At 39.0% G+C, this 26,939-nt stretch overlaps 1 protein-coding gene across 1 annotated transcript; it reads left to right on the top strand.

Moving 5' to 3' along the window:
* Window positions 1–26,939, top strand: TBC1D8B (TBC1 domain family member 8B; the record flags this gene model as incomplete). The annotated part of the gene is given in 19 exon segments (XM_028523398.2): window positions 1–122; window positions 1,407–1,631; window positions 1,633–1,692; window positions 2,436–2,519; window positions 2,521–2,560; window positions 3,084–3,183; window positions 5,364–5,524; window positions 5,526–5,564; window positions 5,566–5,647; window positions 6,408–6,463; window positions 6,465–6,474; window positions 7,992–8,048; window positions 8,051–8,071; window positions 9,205–9,259; window positions 23,728–23,777; window positions 23,780–23,827; window positions 26,575–26,634; window positions 26,637–26,779; window positions 26,781–26,939. Coding segments are annotated over 19 exon segments (1,572 nt in total), but the record flags the coding sequence as incomplete, so codon positions are not given.

Raw genomic sequence — 26,939 nt, 5'->3', positions numbered from 1 at the left:
ATCTTAGGAAATGAACATTTGACTTCAGTGTTGCTTCTGTATTCAAAAGATAAAGAAGCTTTTTGGCTTCTGGTTGCTGTATGTGAATGAATGTTGCCTGATTATTTTAATAATCAAATCATTGCTAAAAACAAGAAACACACATGAAGAAACACATATTTCTTTTCTAAACAATTCATGTGCCTCTTGTCTGTCTAATTACCTATCATGTGGAAGAATTGATCAAATGCAAGCAGTATCAAAATGCCACATTCACTGACACACTCAAGAAAAAAAAACTTTTGGAACTAAATAATGATTGTTTAATATGTTGCCTTTTTTAAATCTTCACCCCAGGACATGCACATTCATTTTAGAGAGAGAGGATGGGAGGAGAAGAGAGAAACATTGATGTGAGAAACATCGATTGGTTGCCTCTTCTACACATCCAGACAGGGATTAAACCTGCAACCTAGGCATGTGCCCTGACTGGGAATCAAGCACGTGACCTTTTGGTTTATGGGATGATGCTCCAACCAACTGAGTCACACTGGCCAGGGCAATGTTGATTTAAAAAAAATAAAGAACCTGCTTCATTTCTCTTTATCCTTGCCCAAGAACTTGCTTATTGATTTCACAGAGAGGGGAAGGAAGGGAGAAAGGTAAAAACATTGATGTGGAGAGAAACATCGATTGGTTGCTTCCTGTTTCTGCCCTGACCAGGGGTCGAACCTGCAGACTAAGCCTGTGCCCTAACCTGAACTGAAATTCATGACCTTCTGGTTTATGGGACAACACTCCAAGCATCTGAGCCACATTGGCCAGGGCTTCTCTGTTTCTTAATAAAGTAGAAATTTTAAGTTTTTTCTTTCTGTATTGCTAAAAAACAATGGTGATCTGAAGCATTGAGAGCTGCTGGATAATTTCTTGATAAGAGATAGATTTTGATTAGCTTAGAATCTCCATAGTTATGTGATTGTATAGATATATGAAAAGTTTGAAAGTAGAACAAAGTTCTTGGTTTGTTAATTGTGTAGTATTGTCTTTAGTCATCAAATATTTATAGATTTATGATCTCCTACCCTAAAACCATACATGGTCTCTCCTTTGTACCCTCATAAGCCCTTAGCATCATAGCTAGGTCATTGATTATATGGGCTTTCTTTTTAGTCATTTGTCTATTTGAGTTCTACTAGATATTAAGCTTATTGAAGATAACGCCATTTCATCAGTTGAAGTATAGTAGCTTTCTACATATAATAACAACTCAATAAATAATTGTTCAAATGAATTTGAAGTGAGTTTCTTGATGCAAGACACAATTTAGGGGGAAAACGAGATATATGAGCATACTAGTACAAGTGGAAAATATCAGAAACAAGTTGTTTTGAAAGGTGTTCATTTTTAGACTTCTTTTCATGTTCCCCCGGTGCCTTGGTAGATCAGGCTGTCTTTGAAGAACTTATCAGGGATCACCTTCCCCAGCTGACAGAACACATGACTAATATGACATTCTTTTCCTCAGTTTCTCTCTCATGGTTCCTCACAGTTTTTATTAGTGTACTACCTGTTGAAAGTGCAGTGAATGTGGTGGACTGTTTCTTCTATGATGGACTAAAGACTGTTTTACAACTGGTATTGGCAATACTTGACTAATTTAGACAAACTGCTGGCATGCAAAGATGATATTGAAGATATGACAGCTTTAAACAGGTATTATAAGAATCATAACACTTAAATCTGAAGGCCCCTTAGAGATTATGTTGTTCAATCCCTTACTTGACAGGTGAGGAAAGTAAGCCTAGAAACTTGAAGAAATTGGCTTAAGGTCACAAAGCTAGTTGAATAAAAAAGCTAGGCCTCAAGTCTACTCCTGTTTCCAAGTAGAGTATAGCAAAAGCAAATCACTTTGAAGTAAGACACTAATTTTGTTGATTCATTATTTTATAACTTTCATACTCCCATTTTGAGCTATAAAGTATCACTGTGTAAAAGTAATTTGAAGGGGAATGGGTAGTTGATAATGATAAATATCCAATTGGGGAAATTGTTCTGGTTTCTAGATGGGTAGGCTGAGCTTTATTTTCCTAGTGTCTTTTCTATGGATGCTATTTTGTATTAAAGCATTGGGGTGTGTAGGTGTTTGTGCACATGCATGTGTGCACACACTATGTATATGTGAAATGAATATTTAATTGTATAATTTGAAATAGTACATCAAATCCCATTATGTACAGAATAAAATATAATAAATACCTTACCCCAACATTTATAACTCAGTATGTTAAGGCATTGATGTACCTGTTCTTAACTTATTTCTCCTTACATGCCTCTACATACCCTATATTCCATCATTTGAAATTAACCTCTGACTAACTATAGAGAAATTATCTGTCATTTTTCTCTGCATTTTATTTACTTCCACTAATTCTTGTATTACTATCACTTTTGGATAGGTTCTTTGAGAGTATCACTAATAAGGATAGCCCATTGCCTTCAACAGTTCAGCAAAGTTCAAATGGGAGTGATGAAAAAAGAAGTCAGAGTGGATATTATAGATTTGATTAGGGAGTCAAATGAGGTAAGATTTTAATATAAATAATTTCATAGCATATTTAAAATAATCTATAGTTATGTATTCTCTAGTGGTATATTAAGAGTAAGATAGTAATATAAGATATAATTTTAAAATATGACTTCACTTTAAAAATCAGTTCTGTGAACTGTTCCTAGATTATGTACCCTCCTATGCTTCCATTTGCTTATCATTAAATGAAATGATATTCACTTGCTTTCACAAATAATTACCACTTTTAAATATCTATCACTATATAAAATGGACAAAATTATTCTCTTTTTAGAAACCAAGAATTTTACCAATGTTCTTGTACTTATTCTAGGCACATAGTAGATAGAATTCTCTCCAGTGAATATATAGAGAAAATGAAATGTGGGAGGTGAGAATTTGTATAAAAACTGAACAAGTTTAGAAAATAGCTAGAAAGAGAATGAAGGCCTCTGAGAATTACATTTGATGAAATTGAGTTGTAAGAGAAGTAGATATTTATTATTAATGAGTATTCACTAAAATAATATTTTTGTAGAAATATGGTAATGTTCATTGTGAAGATATACACAGCATGCACTGTCAAAATAGATTGTATTTGATATAGACCCAGGAGGAAATGACAAAAGCAGAATGTGGTGAGTAACCACTGAATGGGGGAAATCAATTGGAGTAATAATTTTTTCAACTTTAAAAAACATTATCATTCTATGTAAAGAAAATAAGAATAACTAAACATTTGAACTAGATTCTTGCCACAGCTTAGCTTATTATATATTTGGGGGAAAGAAATAAGTTATTTTCTTTTGAGGATGGAATTTTCTTTTTTTTTTCAATTACAGTTTACATTAAATATTTTGTATTATTTTCAGGTGAACAGTATAGTGGTTAGACAATCATATACTTTACAACATGTTCCCCCAATATTTCCAGTACCTACCTGGTACTATAATAGTTATTATAATATTTTTTACTTTATTTCCTACACTGTACTTTACATCCCCATGGCTGTTTTGTAACTACCAATCCGTATGTCTCAATCTCGTCACCTTTTTCACCCAGTCCATTATATTGGTTTCTCCAACTTTTTTTGGTATTATTTGACCTTCAATACTGAATACTATGATGTAGGCATTTAAGTATAATGCATTTGTGATGTGCTTTACCAATAAAAACAGCTGACCTACATAGTAGTCAATGCTTCTAATATGTATTATTATCCTGGATACCCAAGATAAAGTGGAGAATGTCTAACAGTGTTTTTTTAATACTCTCATTTTTAAATACTTGAATGTTTACATAAGAAGCTGTTAATATTGGTTGCCCCTGGTGATCAGGATTAATAGACTACTAATCAGAAGAGAGACAGGTTTACTTTGCTGTATATATCCTTCAGGACTGTTTGAGCTTTTTTCATGAGCATGTATTGTTTATTTGTAAACATACTTGCTTAAAGGCCAAGTCCTCAGAGGTAAAAATATGAAAAGATTAATATTTCTTAAGATTCTAGGTTTAGATTTCAATTAAATCAGTGATGTTATTATGATATAATTAACATAGAATTGTTTTAGTTTTCATATATTAACTCTTAAAAATACTAAAGTAATACATGCTTATTGTAAATTATTCAGATATTCCATAAATGTAAAAACTAAAGGTTTCTACCCTGAGTAACAAATATTAAAATGATTGGCATATGTCCTTCCATATCATTTTTCTGTATATCTATAGACATAAATTTGTATGCAGGGATAAGGGCAGGAAATATAGTTGCTTTTTTAATGAGAGCATAATTGTCATTTTGTTCTGCAACTTTTCATTCAAAAATATATCATGGTCATTGTATATTAGTACATACAGATCTACCTTACTTTCCTTAATGTACTGAATAGTATATTATGGTATAGATATGCTATACTTTATTCCTTGTAGATATACATTTAGTATTTTTTCTTATAAGTAATACCTTATTTAAACATCCTTGTATATCTATTTTTATACATTTGTAAGAATATATCAGTAAGGTGGATTCCTGGAAGTAGAAACTAAGTCAAAGGGTTTGCCCATTTGAAAATTGACAGGTCCTGCCAAATTATCCTCCAAATGATTTGTACCAAATTACAGTCCCACAAACAGTGTGTAAGAGTTCCCTTTTCTCCTACATTCCCACTAACATCAAATATTAAAAATCTAATTTGTGCCAATTTGATAGATAAAAAAATAAAATTGTCTTTCATATTTCACTGGTCACATGCTTATTGGGTTTTTTAAAACTCCTTCTCTTACACGGGAATTTTAGAAGAATAAACTAAACTGTTTTTCCTGAGTTTCTTGAGAGTCCTGGCCAAGATGGAGGCATAGGTAGAAACCCTTCGATTTTTCACACAACTAAAAGGAGGATAACAACCAATCTAAAATCAATAAATAACCAGAAGCTCCAGAAAGTCAAACTGCATGGAACACTGACAACCAAGGAATTAAAGAAAAAATCAAGAACAACCAGACCAGGAGGCAGACCCCTCGGACTGGGCTGGCTCAGAAAAACTGAGGCAAGATAGCAGACTTCATGGGTGGGGCTGGCTGAAAGTGAAACTGAGCCTCAAAGGTGACTGTGGATTACAGCAGAGGTTGTTGTGGTGGGAGAAACTCCCAGCCTCACAGAGAGTCCATTGGAAACTGCGCTAGAGCAGGGGAGCTACATTGTTCCCTTTCCAGCCCCTCCCCCCACAGGCAGCAAAAAGGGTTGCCCTGCCTGGGTGAATACCTAAGGCCCCACCCCCTTATAATTTATTAGGTGCACTGAGACAAGGAAATGGAGCCCAAATGAAAGAACAGAACAAAACTTCAGAAAGGGAACTAGAACTAAAACTTTTTTCGTATTATTGGTGTTTGAGTTGTCCAGTGTTGAGGCACCATGACACCCATCTGCCATATTTGCAACAGTATCAGATTAACTGCCAGCAGTTCAGAGTGTTATATTTACTTGTTGAGTCCCTGGGCTACTTCTGCAAACAGAGACTAAACTAACTTTATGGACATTCAGATTGTTGGACAAAAACTCTGACTGCCTTATAAACTTCAAAGAATTCTCCTCTGCAATTGGTAGGATAATATCGAATAATTTTCTTTTTTCAAACAAAAAATAAAGGTACCCCTAAAAATAGTTGTACTGCTTATTATTGCCAATTTAGTCAGATTTTTTCAGCCTGAGTTACATTGTCTCCAGATTTAGAAAAAACAAGACCCTTTTCTGTGTTTGTTGCTAAATCTAAGTATATTGGTCTCATTTTGTCCCAACCCTTCCAAAAAAAGCAAACTTTTAGATATGGATATTTTAACAGTTAACGTGAAGGAAGGGAATGTTCTGATTTTTCCACACTCAGGCAAATGGATACTTTAAGAGAACCGTCTCCCTCAGTAAAAATCCAACCACATAGTGGTAAACAGTGGCAGAGAAATATCCAACAAACATGTTGTACCTGGAAATAGGCCACTAGTTTTATCATTCCTTTATTTTCCAACACCCAAGCATTCTTTCTCAACAGGGATACTTCCTTGAAGGGGAGTTCTCTCCTCAACTGAGGCATATGGCCACATGCAAAAGAAAGAAGAAATCTGAGGATGGGGAAAGGAAGATTGGCAGGAAGAGCATTTTATCCCTCTGATAAAGGGGATTTTGCTTACACTCTAGACAGAGAGAATCTGGATGACTGGGTGATTATTTAACTGTTAGCTTAAGTAAAGGAAGGTTTCTGAATTCTAATTCCAGGTGAATATCTGTACCTTAATTAATCTGTATTGCTGGAATTGATTGAATGTCCTTTGGATATGTGACTATTTGCAATTCAGTTTTATTGAACAGACATAATGTACAATGGAGGTTTTACTGAGAAGCTTAAACTACTTTTTAAGATGTATTATTCCTCCAGGTAAGAGTTTAACAGTCTTTAATGATGTATAGGAGTTGATTCCATTTTAACAAATATAATTACAGATATAATCCCACTTTAACAAATAACATAATGTTCAGTATATAAGGTCATTCCTTTATTGTGGTCCATCGGTCATACTACTAGTACTTTTGCTGATACATAGATATAGTGAAATCTATAGAAGAGAGTCTGTGTAACAGATGGGTTTACAAGTTCCCCTTCTATTAGTGGTCTGTCAATTTAAAGATAGTTTGTATATAAGAACTACCTATCATTTGAATATTGGTATAATGTTGAATTTTTATTGTTGCTGGCATTTAGAGAGTAAAATTTAACTTTAGACAAACTGCCAAAATTGTGAAATACTACAAATTATACAGAAAAATGAGACCAAGCTATGGACAGTGAACATTTAGAAAAGGAAACAAAAGCTACCATTTATTGAGTGAAAACTTGCTCTGTCAAGGCATTTATTTTACATGCATTCTTATATGTAATTCATACAATATTCCTGAAAGGTGGTATTATACAATACTTCCAACTTTGACAATAAGGAAACTAAGGGTCAGAAAGATGAGATTATTTGCATAAGATCATGCACCTAATACATTGCATAGTTGGGGTTCAAGTGAAGGTCTGACTCCCAAGCTAAAGTTTGTTTCTATTCTACCATACTGCCTCAGTTACCACACCATTCCAGTTTACTTAAGTGTTACCCACTAACTATTAAGAGGCTCCCATTTTCAAGCCTGATTCATATTTTGGGAAAACAGTCTTAGGCTTTAAAGTAAAGGAACATTTTAGCCAAAGTTACCTTTAGCAAAAGTACCTTTTAGGTTAGATAAGGTAATTCACACACACACACACACACACACAACCCAGCATTGTCTAAAACTACACTTGGGATCTCTTTTAGAGTCATCCCAGGATAACCAGGAACCATTCTTTTACCAGACCAAAAATCTGAAAGTCATCTTTAACTCTTCATACACTCAGATCACAAACACAGCATTAAAACAAACCTCCTAATGATTTAATTATGAAAGATTTTATATTGTCAAGTCAAATTGCCATTAAAATGTTTAATATTGTCATGTAATGAATATGTTTAAGTAGAATGGTCAAAAATAGAAAGAACACTACATATCTGTTAGAGCATTCAATTTCATGTTTTCCTTATTTTTTTTATTTCAATCATTGTTCAAGTACAGTTCGTTTTTAAATGACTAAAGTCACATTTTTAGAGATTTCCAAGCCACATTTTCTTTCAGTTGTAATGGCTCTTGGAAAACTATTAAAAAACAAATAGGAGAAATAATAGAAGTCAAAGTGATCAAGTATTTTTTGTTATTTGCTATACAATGAAAGAATACCACTTCCACATTTCTTCATATGTCTTTCTTTTACAGAAACCCTTTACTTAACTCTCTGCCCCCAGATATACTTGAGCTGTTAAAGGACCTGTTTCTTTTCCCTCGTTGTTAGTAAATTTGATTTTGGTAATCTGTTTTCAGCTTATGTTGAAGTGAAATTCAAGGACCCTTCAAAGGGAGATGAACTTTCTAAGGAAGAATTTATTTCAGTCAGCTCCATGGTAAATATCTGTTCAAAAATACTCACTCAGTAGAGATCTTCCTAGCTTAAATATTTTTTATCCAGCTACCACTAGTAAAATTGGGGTTAATTATGACTGACTAAACTGCATTTGGGGTTTTGATGTATGGAATTTCTTGTTTCCTGGAGAATTAGAAAGAAAATGTAGTTTGTTCCTACTTACGTTGAAGAAGTTTCTAAAATGTATCATATCATTTTCATCTCTTGTTAAAAACACAATGAAGATAATACAATCTTTTTTTTTAAAGATTTTATTTATTTTATTTTTAGGGAGGGAAGGGAGGGAGAGGGAGAGAGAGAGAGAGAGAGAGAGAGAGAGAGAGAGAGAAACATCAATGTGCGGTTGCTGGGGGTTATGGCCTGCAACCCAGGAATGTACCCTGGCTGGGAATCGAACCTGGGACACTTTGGTTCCCAGCCCGCACTCAATCCACTGAGCTATGCCAGCCAGGGCTTGATAATAGAATCTTTGATGATTGATTGAAGGTCATAGCTATTGTTCAAACAGTGACTGTGTATTATACATCACTGTAGGTATAGGAGACAGGGATGAGTCTATCTCCAAGACATAATTTGGAAGGCTTATGAGCTTATTTTTGTGCCCTTTGCTTCTTTTCCAAAATATGAATGTCTTACAGCAGAATAAGTCCTGATTAATGTATGTTTATGGTAACTATATGTTAGTGTCTGAACATTAAATTTGAAGAGACCTAACAAATCATCCAGTCAAGTCCACTGATTTCACAATGAGTTATTACCACAATCAGTACTATAAGGTCAGTCTTTGAACTTCCAGTATGTTTTTCTTTTTAATAAAAGTAATATAATTTAATTTGAGAAAAGACCCAAAGAAGAAAATAGCACCCAGAAATAAATATGTACTATTTGGTATACTTCCTCCTAAGAATATTTTCATATAGATTTCTTCCTATTGTTCTTTTTACTGTACAAGTTTTTGAATACTTTTTCTTCTAATAATCGGAGATCAGATGAGCTAAAGTTGGTTTGTTGAACTGAAGAAAACAATGTACTTATAAGTCTCAATATAAATTTTTTCAACAAAAGCTATTTGTTAAATATTTTACAAATTGCAATTGTCTTCTTTTCCTCTAGTTTCCACACCTGTACATAAAAAGGAAGCAGAATCAGTAAACAAAACAAAACAAAAAACAGCCTTGAAAAAGGTACTATCATCTAAGAATATCATTTAAGTTATTTTTTTATTCTTACCCAAGGACATGACCACTGACTTTAGAGAGGGGAGAAAGAGGGAGAGAAACATCGATTGGTTGCCTCTCTTATGCACCCCAAATTAGGACCAAACCTGCAACCTCCAGTTTACAGGATGATGCTACAACCAACTGAGCCACACTGACTAGGGCCAAGTTATTGTTTTTTAAAACAGGATTAAATACAAAGGGGAAAAGTAGATTCCCTTTTTTATGTGACATTTTAATTTAATTTTTTAAAACATTTAAAAAATTTTTCATTATTGCTGGCATATAATATTATATTCATTTCAGGGGTACAACCCAGTGATTATACATTTATATAATTTATGAAGTGATTACCCCAATAAATCTAGTACCAATTTGACAACATACATAGTTACTACAATATTATTGACTATATTTCCTATACTGTACTTTACATCCCTGTAACTACCAATCTGTACTTTTTAATTCCTTTACTTTTTTCTCCCAGTCCCCCAACTCCCCTAACCATTGGCAATCATCAGTATGTTCTCTGTGTCTAGGAATCTTTTACCTTTGTTCATTCATTTATTTTGCTTCATTTATTTTTCAAATATTAATTGGCCATATCGAGTTTATTTCTGGGCTCTTTACTCTATTTCTTTGATTGATATGTCTGATTTTATGCCACTACCATGCTCTTTTGATTACTATAGCTTTGCAGTATAGTCTGATAATCAAGGTGATACCTCAAAATTTGTTCTTCTTTCTCAAGATTGCTGTGGCTATTCAGGATCTTTTGTGGTTCCATGTAAGTTTTTGGAATATTTGTTGTAGTTCTGTGAGAAATGCCATTGGTATTTTGGTAGGAATTACATTAAATCTATAGATTGCTTTGCATAATATGGACATTTTACCAATGGTAATTCTTCCTATTCATGATCATAGTACCCATTTCATAATGGAAGTGTGGTCTTCAATTGTATGGTCTTCAATTTCTGGTTTTGGAATTAGGATAATGCTTGCTTTTTCCTAAAAATTAGCTTGGGAGTGTTTCTTTTGCATTTTTGGAGTAGTTTGAGAACAACAGGTATTAGTTCTTCTTTGAATGGTAAAATTCACCTGTGAAAGCACTCAGTGCAGGATTCTTGTTTGTTGGGAGTTTTTAAATCATTCTGTTAAGATTTTCTGTTTCTTTTTTATTCAGTTTTGTAAAATTATATGTTTCTAAGAATTGATCCATTTTTTCCAGATTGTCCAATTTCTTGGCTTATGGTTTGTAATATTTTCTTATAATTCTTTGTTTTTTGGTGGTGTCTGTTTTTAATTCTCATCTTTCATTTTTAATTTTATTTATTTGGGTCCTCTCTCTTTTTTTCTTTCATGAGACTGGTTCAAGGTTTATCACTGTTGTTTACCTTTTCAAAGAACCAGCTCTTGATTTCATTGATCTTTTCTATTGCTTTTGTACACTCACTATTTCATTTATTTCATAGCTGATCTTTTTTATTTCCTTCTTTCTACTTACTTTAGCTTTGTTGTTCTTTTTCTAATTCCTTTAGATGTAAGGTTAGATTGTTTATTTGAGCTTTTTCTTGTTTCTTGAAATAGGTCTGTAATACTATGAATTTCCCTCTTATGATTGCTTTTGCTGTGTCTCATCGATTTTCTGTTATGTTTTCATGTGTATCAAGGTATATTTTGATTTCTTCCTTGGTCTCATTGTTTATCCATTCATTGTTTAGTAACATATTATTTAGCCTTCATGTGTTACTGTGTTGTTCAGTTTTTTTCTTGTAATTGATTTCTAGTTTCATACCATTTTGCTCAGAGAAGATGCTTTATATGATTTCATTCTATTTAAATTTTCTGAGACTTGTTTTGTGGTCTTAACATGTGATCTATCCTAGGAGATGGTTCGTGTGCACTTGAAAAGAGTGTATATTCTGCTTTTTGGTGTGAAATGCTCTGCAAATATCAAAACTATCTGGTCTAGTGTGTCATTTAAAGCTGCTGTTTTTTTTTATTGATTTTCATTCATGAAGGTCTACCCATTGATATCAGTGGGATATTAAAATTCGCTGCTATGACTGTTTTCTATCAATCCCTCCCTTTATGTATATCAAGTTTTGCTTTATATATTTAGGTGCTCCTATGTTTGCATAAATGTTTACAAGGGTTATATCCTCATATAGGATTGATCCCTTTATTATTATGTAATGTTCTTTGTCTCTTATTATAGTCTTTGTCTTAAAGTCTATTTTGTCTCACATAAATATTGCTACCTCAGCTTTTTTCAATTTCTGTTTGCATAAAATACATGTATTTTTCAGTCCCTTTAGTTTCAGTTTGATTGTATCATTCTGAGGTGGGTGTCTTGTAGACAGCCCATATATGGGTCTTGTTTTCTTTTTCATTCATCTACCTTATGTCTTTTATTAGAGCATTTAATGCATTTACTTTTAAAGTTGATTATTTATAGGTATATACTTATTGCCATTTTATTTTTTTATAACTGTGTACCTCCTTTTTTAACTCTCTTTTTAATATAGAAGTCCCTTTAACATTTCTTATAATACTGCTTTGGTGGTAATGAACTTTTTTAAAGCTTTTTCTTATCTGGGAAGTTTTTTATTTATCCTTCAATTTTAAATAACAGCATTGCTGGACAGAGTAGTCTTAGTTGTAGGTCCTTGCTTTTCATCACTTTGAATATTTTGTGCCAGCCCCTTTTGGCCTGAAATGTTTCTTTTGACATATCAGTGGACAGACTTATAGGGCCTCCCTTGTAGGTAACTGTCTTTCTCTTGCTGCTTTTAAATTTGTTTCTTTGTCTTTAACTTTTTCCATTTTAATTATGTATGGGCCTCCTTGGTTTCATCTTGTTTGGGATTCTCTGTGCTTCCTGAACTTGTGTGACTTTCTCCTTCACCAGGTTAGGAAAGTTTAGGTCACTATTTCTTCAAATAGGTTCTCAATCCCTAGTGTCTCTCTTCTCCTTCTGGTGTCCCCATGATGTTGATGTAGTTATGCTTCATATTGTCCCAGAGGTTTCTTAAACTTTTCTAACTTTTTATGTTTTTTTCTTTGCTTCTATGATTGAATGTTTCCTGCTTCCTTTTCTCCCAAATCGCCAGTTTGATCCTCTGCTTAATCTAACCTACTGCTGATTCCTTATCATGTATTCTTCACTTCAGATATTGTATTCCCCCTTTCTGATTATTTTTATGGTATTTATACCCCTTTTTAAAAAAAATATTTATTTATTTTTTGAGGGGAAGAGAGGGAGAGAAACATCAATGTGATTGCACCACTAACTAGGAACCTGCCCCACAACCCAAGCATGTACCCGGACCAGAAATCGAACTGGCAACATTTTGGTTCACAGGATGATGCTCAGTCCACTGAGCTACACCAGCCAAGGCTTATGTCCTTTTTCTTTTTTTTCCTGCCCTGCATGCTCCCTCCCACCCATATTCCCCCACCTTAATTCATGTCCATGGGTTGTACATATAAGTTCTTTGGCTTCTACATTTCCGATACCATTCTTAACCTCCCCCTATCTATTTTCTACCTACCATTCATGCTACTTATTCCCTGTACCTTATCCCCCATTCCCCTCTCCCCTTACCCACTGATAACCCTCAATATGATCTCCATTTCTGTAATTCTATTCTTTTTCTAGTTGTTTGTTTAGTTTTTCTATTTTTAGGTTCAGTTTTTGATACTTGTGAGTTTGTTGTCATTTTACTGTTCATATTTTTTATCTTCTTTTTCTTAGATAAGTCCCTTTAACATTTCATAAAATAAGGGCTTGGTGATGATGAACTCCTTTAACTTGACCTTATCTGGGAAGTACTTTATCTGCCCTTCCATTCTAAATGACAGCTTTGCTGGATAGAGTAATCTTGGATGTAGGTCCTTGTCTTTCATGACTTTGGGTACTTCTTTCCAGCCCCTTCTTACCTGCAAGGTTCCTTTTGAGAAGTCAGCTGCTAGTCTTTTGGTCTTGCGGAAAATAACTCACATGCGGGAGAGATTGCGGAGCAGGATCCTTCATTACATGCACGGGCTCATAGGGGAATCCCAAATTCTGAGCAATGAGCTCAAGCTGGAGTTTCCTTTATATGCTTGTTACACAGGCAGAAGGAGGAGGAGAAAGGAATGCAACTGCTAAAACGGGGGTTAGTGTATGACCTTGAGATAACTGCTTATCTGGGAATGGCTGCGGGTCAGCTCCTACCTAAGAATAGCTACTGCTCAGCTATGTCCTGTGACATTCCCCCCTTTGATGCTATAAGGCGTTTTTATCCCTTTAGCATCACTATATACCTGGCTATATGGCTGAGGTCCTTGGGAGGGTTGATGCTGATACTGGTGTTGGTACCGCTGGAGGGCGAGCACTTTGGTGGCTGTCCTATGAGTCACTGTGGCCCCAGGTGTTGGACCAAGGTCCGGAGGATGCAGGGCCCCATATGCCTGACACCTCGGGGTCTGGTATCCTATGGTCTTGGATATCACTCTAGTCTGGTATACCTTCCCTCCCCAAATGCAGAGGGATTGCTGTGGCTGAATGCAGCCTGATGGCATGTCAGTGGAGGAGCTGAAAGCTGACCCTGGGAGATGGTAAGAGACCACTTTACTGCTGAGCATAATCCTATGCCCGGGGGTATTACATTTGCAGGCTGGGGCTGAGACAGGGGCGACATTTGTTAAGTGAAGCATACAATAAACCCAAATGCAGAGACCAGAGATAAACTATTCCTAGGGTGATCTGCTCCTCGGGATTCCATTTTGCAGGGGTCACAGTCACTAGTTCGATTCCCAATGCTCCTATGAAGGTGCCAATTAAAGTCAGGTACCCTGCAGAACAATGGTCCATTCCTTGATGTCTTCTTTACTGGGTGGCATCCTCCGGTGCCTCAGCCTGGGTATTCTAGGTGCAGGCCTAATCCTCGGGTCCTTAGGATCTGCTGCTATTTTGGCCTGGCTGTAGTGGATCCAAGGGGTGATTCCTGCAACCTAGGCAATGCTAGCAGCAGCAAGTCTGTCCAGAGCAGTCCAGTTTCCTGGTCTGTGTACCCAACAACTCTCCTGCCCTCAACCGTACAGCTGCTTCCATCCATGTAGTGGGTGACATTAGGTCGGGCCAGGGTCTGGTCCTGGAGGTCTGGCTGGCTGGCATGGAACTCTTTGGTTACTTCAAGACACTCATGGTCCAGATCTCCAAGTTCTGCCAGTAAGTAGGTGGCTGGATTGATTCATTTCATGGTCTTAACAAGCACCCTCAGGTTTCCTTGGAGGATGCCCTGGTACTGAGTCAGTCTAGGGTTCAACAGCCACTTATGCCCCTGCTAGGCAAGGAGGCTGTTCACTGCATGTGGTATGTGAAGACTGACTTCTTGGCCTAGAGTTAACTTGTCTGCCTCTTGCAAGAGGGTTATGGCAGCAGCGACTGCCCTCAGACAAGGTGGCCAGCCAGTGGTGACATGGTCCAACTGCTTAGACAGGTAAGCCACCAGGTGTTGTCATGGTCCAGCAGGCTGGGTCAGGAGCCAAGGGCTACCTTGTCTCTCTTGTGGGTATACAGATCAAAAGGCTGCCTTGGTTCTGACAGTCCAAGGGCAGGAACATCATTGAGGCACCCCTTGATATCTTGGAAGGCTTTCTCTTCATTTCCCCCCCCCCATTCCAGAGGCTTAATGTCTGGACCCTTCAAAGCCTGGTAGTAGGGCCAAGTTCCACAGCTGCAGGGTGCAGGCTGGCTTTTCCTCAGGAGAACAAGCATTTTTCTCAGAAATCAGACAAGGTTCTGGAGGGTGTTGGCAACTCTGCCATTTTCTGTCCGTGCCCCTGATTACACCATGAGTACTTCTGACAAGCCTGGTTGCTGAGCTCTGTGACTGGCAACACTGCCGGAGCCCCGAGGGAGCTTGCAGGCCACTGGGGCAGGCAAACCCGATGGAGCACTGTGAAGGGCTATGACAGAGGACTGCACGGATGGCTGTGGGGGCACTTCAGATACACAGTGCGTGCCCTCTGCAACTCGACGTGAAGAGTAGGAGTGTGTTCAGGATGTGCTTCTGGTGTTCTTTCCTTAATTCAGCCAGGCGCTTCAGCAGCATGTGCATTCCCTCCCAGCACCATTCCTGGGATGGGCCACCAGGAGGAAGTCGTCCATGTACTGCAGAATTGTCAGGTCCGGCCCCCCTTAGCAAGGGGCTTCAGGTCTCTTGCTAGGTCTTCCCCAAATAAGGTTGGGGAGTTCTTAAACCCCTGGGGCAGTTTAGTCCAGGTCAACTGAGTCTTGACCGCTGTGTGCAGATCTTTCCATTCAAAGGCATAAATGGGTTGGCTGGAAGATGCCACAGGGATGCAGGAGAAGGCATCCTTCAGATCAAGGCAGGTAAACCACGTTGCCATTGGGGGAAGCTGGCTCAGGAGGGTGTATGGGTTCGGGACCACTGGGTGGCGGGTGACGGCTGCTTCATAGACGGCCCACAGATCCTGGACGGGCCGGTACCTGCTCCCGTCCGGCTGCCATCATGGGTTTGGGCAGGTGTGGCCCCATGTTATGGAGCCAATCTTCTCCAAGCTCCCACACAGGTGCTGTAACTTGGGGGGCCTGCCTCCCAGTCACATCTTCGGTGGGGGGACACTTTCTTTAGCTCCCTGGCCCAGAGCATGGCCACAGCTATTCAGCATATCTAAGTGAACAGCAGAAGGCTATAAATATGTCAAATGACTATGCCATGGATTAGCTGTAAAGCTGTTGCTGTACAAAACAGCCCTGCATGTTCTCGCTCTGTGTGTCCCTCCCCCAATTCACACCTGTGGGGGAAGGGGTGAAGACATCTTAAAATCTCCTGGACGCCTTGAGTTCTGGACCCCATTTTAAATGCCCATTTGGGGTCCCCTCTCTTGGCTGCACCCTGCAACAATCTCTCATTTCAGATATACACCCACTTTAAATTCCTTTGAAGGACAATGGACAAAGGTCTTATCTTCTTGTAACTGCTTCCGGCTGGAAATGGACGTTGTTCTACCTACCCATGGGTCAGGGATGCCCTGAAGGGGGAGGGGGTACAGCACGGAGGGAGTCCTTCCTGTAAGGGGAAGGACCTTACAGAATCCTGGTCAGTTGGCTGTCGCCAGGAAGTTGCAGGCTTGGTGTTCAAAGACTGGCATTACTGGACCGTTGGCATCCTGGTTATATTCTGGAGATGACAGATTTGGAAAGCGTTGGAAGGCACAATTAAATCATAACCACTAAATGACAAAGGCGGGAACTTAAGTGAAGAATGGTTTATCTGAAGGAAGGTATACAAGGCATGCTACACCTATCCAAAACTCTTGTGGCCCATTATACTTCACTCAGGCTGAGGGGAATATATTAGGATTTCCCTCCTTCCAGATATCTGAACCCTTCCTGTCTAAGCCATCAAGACAGAAAAGGGAAAATCAGTTCTAAAGTGAAGCCCACAGATCACCCAAACTGCTCACCAACGCAACCACTTAGTTCAGCCAAACCCTTGAGTTTCAGGGGGTGATGATGAAGAATGGGCTCCTTAAGTGAGGTCTATATTGCAACCAATCACTCAGATAATGAAGTCAAAGGCATACATCCTATGAAAACAGAAGAGCACACAGGGTAATTCACACAATAGTCTCCAAAGCAGTCTCTGTGCCTGTGAGACTATCTTTTGGGAAGACATTCAGTTGCAAGGTCTTTCCTGCAATGACATTTAGCAATGGCAACTTGACAGGTCCTCCTTGCCTGTAAATTGTACATCTTTGATGATATTACAAAACCAGTTTCAACTTTCAAACAAAAAGACGCTTTCAAGACAGTTAGCTGCGTCATTCTGGTGTCCAATACTGAGTGCCGTGATTTCCTTTAACCACAATTTTTCTTCTTAAGATCAGCCTCACTGTTATTAAAGGGACTACTTTGAGTTCCACTTTTCATTTTGACTGTTCGTTTGCATAAACACACCAAGAGCAGCCTGGATCACATATGATTTTTAAGTCTGCTTTGCTGGAACTCACACAGGGAACCTTTAGATTGACTTCTCAGTCCTCCCCTCGGGGCACAGAAGCAGAGCCACACATCCGCCATCTGGCTTCGCCTGTACCAGTTGTTTCACTCAGATCCTTGAGGCTTCCATTGTGCCCACAGGTTCCTTTTTGGCCATCTTTCATGAAAGCAACCTTCGTTCCTTCCCTGGAAAGACTGCCATGAACTGCACAACCAACCAAAGTACCAAGCTTTTCTCGTGGGCTTACACTAGCTTCACAAACCAATCCCAGTTCCTCAGGGCTTTCTGGTGATGACCAGAACCCATACATACCTCTTTCAGACATAACATTCCAGTCAAAGTTTTGGTTAACAAAACCACTATTAACTACTGGACTTATTGATTTTATGCAAAGAAACCTTATGTTATCACTCATTCCTTCAGAATGCCAAATTCTGGAGGGATCAGGTAGGGAGAAAAATACAAAGCATGAAGGAAAATCCTTTCCCTTCTGATATTTACCAGGCTTTTAAAACTTTTACTTCCACAGACTTTCTGCAACATTCACAAACCCTCTATTTTTTTAACACAGCTTCTGATATCCACCGAGATTGCATTTTCATGCCTTATACCTTCTATTATTAACTAACACCATGTAATCCCTTCCTAAAACTTTTATTTTTCCATTTATTTTGCATTTTCCCACAGACCAGACCTTCTTCATTTATATATATAAATGAAGCTCAGACCCTTCATTTATATATATAAATGAAGAAGGTATATATATATAATATATATATATATTATATATATATGGTATATATATATAAATATTATATATATATATATATAATATTTTTTATTTATTTTCCTACAGAGTGTGAGGTTTGAACCTTCCCCGGAATCCTCCATTTCCTTTTTAGAGCAGATACAGAGCAAAATCCAAAACACAGAGTTCCAGAACAATACACAGGTAGGGGCATTCTCTTGCACCAATGTGTCCATCGGTGCCTCGCAGAGACATGCTCCTTCAGGCCTGGTGTCTTGGCAGAGACATGCTGCTTTGTCTCTGGCTGAAGCACTCATCAGCCCCTAATGACCCTTCCTGGGTCCCTAGTGACAAAGGCATTCTCCCCAACCAGTTACAGGTGACCTTAAACAGGTCTTTAAGTACAGAGGGTTTCTGAACAGAAACAACACTAATGTTACAAATTTGCTTTTTTCCCACAAAACCAGAAAATAAATAGTTGAGGTTTCTTTTACTCCAGGTTTAAAACTTTATATTCTTTATACATAATTTTACTCATTCAGATTTAACCATCATTCTCCTTTAATCCTGGTTCCTTTCCCATCCCACACTGGGAAGGACTATACTTAAACTCAGCATGTGGCACCTGAAAGTCCCTGGCACTGCAGGTACCTTTCACTAAAATTCCCTAGATTTGCAGGGACATCCTGCAGTTTTCTGAAGCTCAGACCCTGAAAACACCCTATAGGTCAGATGTTCACCCTTGAACCTCAGTTCATGTCCTTCAGAACCAGAGCCATTCTTATCAGAACCAGTTATACAGAGGGCCAGACTGATGCGGTGCCCACACAGCAGCAGCATACAGGCTATAATCTGAAAAGAGCCCTTAGCCTGGCACCTTGCCCAGTTCCAAGATGGAGGGGCTCTCACGTGACCCATCATCCAAGATGACGACAACCATGCACGTTCCTCCCTCCATGGTGGGGCACTCACGTGGCTCATCATCCATTTTACCCAAAATGGCAGCATACCCACATGGCTTGCTGTCCTATCTCCAACATACATGCAATATAGTTCTGTGGCAGCCCCCCCCCCCCCCGCATGACAAATTCTCCCGATCGGCGCAGACAAACAAAGGAAAAGGGGATCTTTTGCACGCCCACCTGGCCTGTCCCAATCAGACTCCATAAGCCTAGCTGGCTAGTGGAGTCACAGATACATTCACACACACAGTCACATAGAGTTTACAACTTTTCCTCCCCCGAGTAGGAGTCTGATGGTCTGAGCCTTGGCTCAGACTCCTGAATTTTCCAGTTGAGAGGTAACCAGCTTCTCTCTGGTTTTGGGTCTGTTCCCTGGGTCACTTACCGATTCCAACCGTCGCTTCCAACAGTTCGTGGTTCATCTCTCCCCTTCCGCCTGGGTCTTAGAGCAGCTGGGGATGCCGCGCGGGAGTCTCCACCCCGGGAAGCCCGAAACAACCCGGGCACACGCTCCTTCCCCTGCAGCAGGGCTCCCCCGGCAAGCCCCCAGTCATCTTCACTGGAGGCAAAATGCCTGCTTGTGTGAGTCGTTTCCTGGTCAGGAAACCAAAATGTTGTGGAAAATAACTCACGTATGGGAGAGATTGCAGAACACGATCCTTTATCACACGCGCAGGCTCAGAGGGGAATCCCAAATTCTGAGCAATGAGCTCAAGCTGGAGTTTCCTTTATATACTTGTTACACAGGCAGGAGGAGGAGAAAAGGAGTGCAGCTGCTAAAATGGGGGTTAGTGTACGACCTTGAGATAACTGCTTATCTAGGAATGGCTGTGGGTCAGCTCCTACCTAAGAATAGCTACTGTTCAGCTACATCCTGTCTCAATGGGAACTCCTTTGTAGGTAACTGTCTCCTTTTTTCTTAGATTCTCTCCTTATCTTTAATCTTGGGTAATTTAATGATGGTGTGCCTTGGTGTTTTCCTCCTTGAGTCTAACTTCTTTGGGACTCTATGAGCTTCCTGGACTTCCTGGAAGTCTATTTCCTTTACCAGATTGGGGAGCTTCTCCTTCATTATTTGTTCAAATAAGTTTTCAATTTCTTGCTTTTCCTATTCTCCTTCTGGTCCCCCAATAATTTGGATGTTGGAACGTTTAAAGATGTCCTGGAGGTTCCTAAGCCTCTCCTCACTTTTTTTTTTTTTTTTGAATTCTTGTTTCTTCATTCTGTTCTGGTTGAATGTTTATTTCTTCCTTCTGGTCCAAACCATTGTTGTTGGTTTCCTGTACATTTTCCTTCATTTCACTTTTCATAGCCTTCCTTTTTTCCTCTATTTTGCAGCCATACTCAACCAATTCTGCTTAGCATCCTGATTACCAGTGTTTTGAACTATGCATCTGATAGGTTGGCAATCTCTTCATCACTTAGTTGTATTTTTTCTGGAGCTTTGATATGTTCTTTCATTTGGGCCATTTTATTTTTCTCTTGGCATGCCTGTTATGTGGTAGTGGGAAGAGGCTTAGGTATTCAACAGGATGGGGCAACTCACATCACTGCATTGTGGCACTATATGTGACACTTTGTTTTTTTAATGTTTGCTTTCTCTTTCAGTTCTCACCAAGTTCACCTATTCTTTGCATAAGTTCATTGAGCATCTTTATGACCATTGTTTGAACTCTATATCTGGTAGATAGCTTACCTTCTTTTTCTTGGGATTTTTCCTGTTCTTTCATTTGGGGCATGTTCCTTTGTCTCTCCATTTTGGCTGCCTGCCTCTCTAGGATTGTTTCTATATATCAGGTATATCTGCTGTGTCCCTGTCTTGGTACAGCACCCTTATGTAATTAATAGGTGTCTTGTGGGGCTTAGTGGTGGTATCATCAAGACCACCTGAGCTGGGTGCTCTAGGAATATCCCATATATGTGATATGTGAGCCCTCCTGTTGTAGCCGAGTCTTAATTGCTATATGCTCACCTGTTGGTCAGATGGACTCTCAGCCTGGCTGGGTATGAGGATCAACCCTGACCTCAGTGTATGAGCTTCTATGGGGAATTGATCCCACAACATGGAATTCAACCCAGCAGTCTGGTGCCTGCCAAGGTTTCCCTTTTGGTGTGTCATTTGTGGAGGTAATTGGGTTGTTCTCCAATGTGGTCTGAATCCTACCACATGGAATGTTGGTTCTAGGGCCTCTTCCAAGGGACTCTAGTGCAGGTCAATGTCAGGCACTTGTGACTGGCCCTGGGCTATTTGATTGGAGCTACAAAGTGATGTACATTTTTTGGCCATCTCTGCTGGGTCTGAGTATGCAATAGAGGGATCAACCTGTGCACCAAGGCCAATTTCTACTGGCACCAAGGTCTGTAGCAGGTCAGCAAAAGGCCTAGGACACCCTTAGTTCCACCTTTGCTTGTTGACTGATTGTTAAGCTCAGTCACTGAAACAACCTTTGGTGGTACACTGGTATGCCAGTTGAATGAGGCAGGTTCTCAGGTATTCACCAGGTTGGAATGGATTCAAATTCTTCTAGTTTGGGGTCTGAGGCCACTTGGTAAAAGTCCAAGGGTACACCGAGGCCAACTGCCAGGAACCCACAGACTTTTGTGGTGGGGCAGAGTCTCACAGTTGTTTGGGCAAGGCCAGCAGACTTTATTGGGCCCAAGAAGATCAAGTTTTGGCCATGTGAAGGGAGGGTTCTGCAATGGTAGAGTATGTGAGGAAAAATGGCCACCTTTCTAGAGGCACACAACTCAGTGTCTCCTAGATTCTGTCCTGACCTCTTGGAGAGCCAGAGCTTGGCAGAGCAGGACTGCTGTATGGTAAGGAGGGTGGTGTTGTAAATTTCCCATGGGGAATTGTGGTGCCAGTTAGGCTCTAGGGAAGGTGGTGGCTCTTCCCCAGAGCCACATAACTCAGTCTCTGGAACATCCTGAGTTTGCCTGGACTTCTACATCTCAGGCCAAGACAGCTGATTTCTCCACAGGATTTGAGCTCTGTGGGGTGGGGTGATAGGGAGCCCAGAGGGTGGGATCACTTTGTTCCCCCAGGATGATACTGTAAGGAAGGGAGTGCTCCACCCTGGAAAGGTAGTGTTTGTGATGTGGGAGAGGGACTCAACACAGGAACTCCAGCAGCTTTCCCTTCAACTCTCTCCCCTGAACCACAAAACCACAGTCTGTCCTCATACAACTCTAATTCACTCTGCCCTCCTACCACCAGAGCCCAGGGTTAGTGGCTGGAAATAAGATTTTGTGCACTGGCCCTTTAAGAGTGTGCCTGTGTTTCTAGACTAGTCTTGTCTTTCCCTGGTGGACAGAATCCCAGCTGATATTCACAGCCAGATATTATTTGCCTCTCCTAAGCTCTGGTGCTCTGGGATGGGGAACCCTGAATGGCACTGAGACCCATTGTCATAAGGAGGGATCTTTGCAGCTGAGATATCCCTCTAGATTCTCAGCCCCTACACAAGGGTGTGGGGCCAGTCCTTTTTAAATCTCTGCCCTTACTTGTAGTCTTGATATATATTCTTCTGTAAAGCCTTTATAAGACTTATGTTCAGATAGTCTTCAATTGGTAATATAGGTTGATTGTTCTATAATTTTTAGTTGTTACTCTAGTTCAGCCTTGGGAGGAGGTGAGTTTAACTCCCACCTACTCTACCACTATCTTGGATCTCTGTACCATAATTTGTTTTAATAACTGGCCCAATACAGATGGATATTTAGTTTGTTTCTAATGAATCATATTTCAAATTCTGCTGCAACAAACATTTTATACTTACATTTTAACATACGTTTTACACATATTACTTTAGGATAGAGTAAACTCATACTGGTATGAGAATGCTAGGTCACAAATAATATGCACATTTAATATTTTGATGGAGGCTGTCAAATTGCTCTCCAAAAGTCCATCATTCTCTCTTTTGAGTAACAGTTAAAAAATAATTAATTGCTGAAGAATTGTTTATTTATGACAGCTCCCTCAGATTCTTCAGTATAGCCATCTAATTTTCTAAGGAATTGTACATAGTAATTAATAAAGCCACATTAATATCATCTTAATTAAGTTCTTCAATGAAATGAATGAATAAATTTTGTTTTGCATTTTTCAAAATGAGCTGCCATAGACCACTTAATATTTGCATATTAAGAACATCATATAGAAGTTATTTTAATGAAATACATGAAAATGTCTATGTGAAATTTACATCATCAAGCTAGGGTGCACTGTTTCATATAAAATGCATCCTTCTCAGCCCTGATCAGTTAGCTTAGTTGGTTAGAGCATCATCCCAATACACCAAGGGCAGGTTTGATCCCCAGTCAGGGCACATACAAGAATCCACTTATTGTATAAATGGAACAACAAATCGATGTCTGTCTGTCTTTCTCTCTCTCCCCCACCTCTCTAAAATCAATAAATCAAAATTTAAAAAAAGAAAATGCATCTTTGTCAGTCTTGCTTCATATCCTCCATAGTCTCCAACCTTCCCAAAGTAAAAGTTTTACTTTAAGAGAAATGGGTAAGTACCCTAAGAGCCAGTAGGTGAAGTAAAAGGTAAATTCAGAGTCACTTCCTGGATTAAAAAAAGGGTGGAATCTTATATCTTGGTGAAATACCTTTCAATAATACTTTTTTGAGATTTGGGAAAATATAGTGGGCTGTTTATTATGAAATGGTTTTATTCTCATTCAGGCAAAGGAAAAGTTGATATTCAAGGATATCTGAGTCAATGGCAAGATGAGCTTTCATAAAAGAAGAAAACATTAAGGATTTACCAAGAATGAATCAGGGATAGTATTTTTAAAGAAAAATTTCTAGTTTTTTATTGTTATTTTTATGAATGTAGGTATATCCAAATCCAAAATAGCTGACATGTTATTACAAAAACAGTTAAATAATATGTGTAGCATCTCTTTAAATATCAGATGAGCACAGAAGAATGGAATCAAGTTACTTTTAACACTTAAATGTATCTAGTGTTTCAGTGTAGTTCCTGTGATATGACATTTGTACCTATAGAAAAGATGAATATGTATAACATTTTTCAGTGCTTTGTATTTCCAGCTTTATTAGAAAATTGTATCTATTTTACTAAACATATTTTAGTGCCTACTAAATGACATACCCCATGCTAGGTACTATGAATAAGAAATTACTAAGTCATACCCTGGTACCTAATCATCTTGTATTTGAACCTGCTTGATGATTCGTATTGACACAATATTGAATCCATCTTTCCCATTCACAGTATTTAGTCAGTATATGTTATCATATTTTTAAATAAAAATCTGTTAGTGTTGATACATAGGATTCTCAGAACTTTACCAAAATGAGAATTATCAAATAGCTTAGTATTTCTCAGTGCAGTAGGTAATTTGATGGTTGAATAACTACTTTTTAAAAATGAATCAATAGGATGAACTTATTCTAAATTTTTTAAAATCAGTGCTAAAGACAAAGGAAAAAAGAGAAATGGAACTTAAAAGTTTGGTGCAATATATTTTTATGAAGTACATTCTTTATATTTGCTTTTTATTTACAGACAAACTTTTATGGTAGGATTGACTTATAGGATTCTTGTGTTGGAATCTTTTGTTTTTTTAATTGATAGATAGCTTCTAAGAATGTCTATGGATGATCTAGGGACAATTAGCAAAGAAACCAGTTGATTTCTCCACCTGGGCCCCACATCTGCCTTTAAAGAGAAACATGTCCAAATGGACTCCATAGTTACCTTGTTACACAGCAACAAGGGGGGCCTGAGATGATATACTATTGCTGAAAGGAACCCCCAGGTCTGTTACATCCGCCGCCTATAAGAAAGATGTCTCTCAATGCCAGAGATTCATGAAAAGGAAAGGAAGTGTTTATTTAATGCTATACAGATTTAAAGTAGTGACCTAATGTCTTCATCAAAATCCCAAAGTCCCTTAAAACACCTACAAACACACACAGTCCTTCCTTCCCACTTTTCCCAGTCTGGGGTACTGTATCTCAGGAAAGGAAATAGAAGTCTATGGCTCAGGCAGTCCCTGGTTCTTCCCAGTAATCCGTGTTGACTGGGAGACCTCCGTGGGTTCCCGGCACCCTCAGCTATGTTGCTGGGATCTCTGCTAAGGCCGAGTGGTGTTTCCCTCTTCTAAAGCTGTGGAGGTCCCCACTCTGGCAAAGGCATGTGGTCCTCTCTCCACCGCTCCAGCCATGCGGTCCTCTCTCCCAGGGCCACAGGAGTCCCCACTCAGCCAAAACTGTGTGCTTCTCTCTCCCCAATGGCTGCCGTGTCTGGGTTTAAATCTCCATGCCAATCTTCCTCTGCAGTCCCATTTCTGACTCCTCCTACAATCGGCCTCACATGCCAGAACTCATATCCTTCCAGCTTTACTGGACTGCCATCATGAGTCTGGGCAGGCATGGCCCCATGTCATGGAGCCAATCATCTCCAAGCTCCCATGCAGGTGCTGTAACTCAGGGGACCTGCCCCCCAGTAACATCTTGGTGGGGAAGTTACTTCCATTACCCTGGCTCAGAGCCACAGCTATTTAAAATACCTATGTAACCAGTCAAAGGTTATAGATATGTTAAATGACCACACCAGAGGGTAGCTGCAAGGCTGTTGCTATTTGAAACAGCTCTCAATGGCCCTACTCCATTTGTCCCTTCCCCCAACCCACACCTGGGGGGTGGGGGTGAGGACATCCTAAAATCTCCTGGACACCTTGAGTTATGGACCCCATTTCAAATGCCCATTTGGGGTGACCCCTCTTGGCTTCACCCTGTTACAACCTTGTACTACTAGGTAGGTCCCAAAACATTCTTCCCTAATTTAAGCCATCCTAGTTGAACTGCTCTCTCTTGCCATTTGGGGAGATCAAGGGAATCTCACCTTAATCCTTTTATTAAGATTGATTAATGAATGAATGATTTACAAGTAGGTAAATATGAGTCTTTGCCTAATTACAAGTACTAGCTAAGCCCTGACCAGCATGGCTGGCTCAGTTGGTTGCATGTTATCCCTCAAAGTGAAAGGTTTCTGGCTTGATTACTGGTCAGGACATATCTTTGGGTTGCAGGTTCAGTCCCCTGTTAGGGACATATAGGAGAGGCAAGCAATTGATGTTTCTCTCCATCTCTTTCTCTTTCCCTCCATACCCCTCTCTCTGAAAATTAGATAGATGATGACTGATAGATAAATGATGATAGATAGATCAATAGATAGATATAAAGAAAAGACAAAAGAAGTACCAGCTAACATTGAGAGAGTGCTGGAGTGCTGGCAGGTAAACTGGCCAGAAATTATTGTATATATAATATACTGCTAACTGGGCAACACATTAGATAACTTAAATGGAATTCTCTTCCATAGTCAATATCCATCTATCTACAACCAAGATTTATTTGGGAATTAATTATCAGTTCTTGTAACTCCTGTGGTGAAGGTTATATGGTACAAATTCTAGAGGTGACTGTTCAATTCTAAGTTCTCTATATTTGCTAAATCTAATATCAGATGTGGTATTTTTAACTTGTGTCTTCTAGTAACAATTTATTCAGTTTTCAAAGACCCTTTATAACTTATTTCACAGGGACCCTGAAGAAGAGTTGTAACCAGCCTTTTGCTCAGAATGGAAGAAATTAGAATACTTCATAGCCCCGCATCATCAGCCAAAGGATTCTCTTGTACTTCTGGAGGACAGAGTGAGGGGAAAACAGAGAGGTCCTTGGAGAAAGATCCCTCCTCTAAGGCTTAGGGAAGAGCCTTAGTGGTCATTTGCATTTGAATAGATTCTTGCTTCTTTGTTGAGTGAACCAGCAGTGGTGAGGTTTTTTGAGAAACCCACAGATGTAAAAGCCAAACTAGAAAATGCAAAAACCTCTCAGTTAAGTTTTAGAAGCAAGATATAA

Source organism: Phyllostomus discolor, chromosome X (assembly GCF_004126475.2).
Source record: "Phyllostomus discolor isolate MPI-MPIP mPhyDis1 chromosome X, mPhyDis1.pri.v3, whole genome shotgun sequence".
Lineage (NCBI taxonomy): Eukaryota > Metazoa > Chordata > Mammalia > Chiroptera > Phyllostomidae > Phyllostomus > Phyllostomus discolor.
Note: the sequence above shows the minus strand (reverse complement) of the source record. Positions and strands in the feature narration are given on the sequence as shown.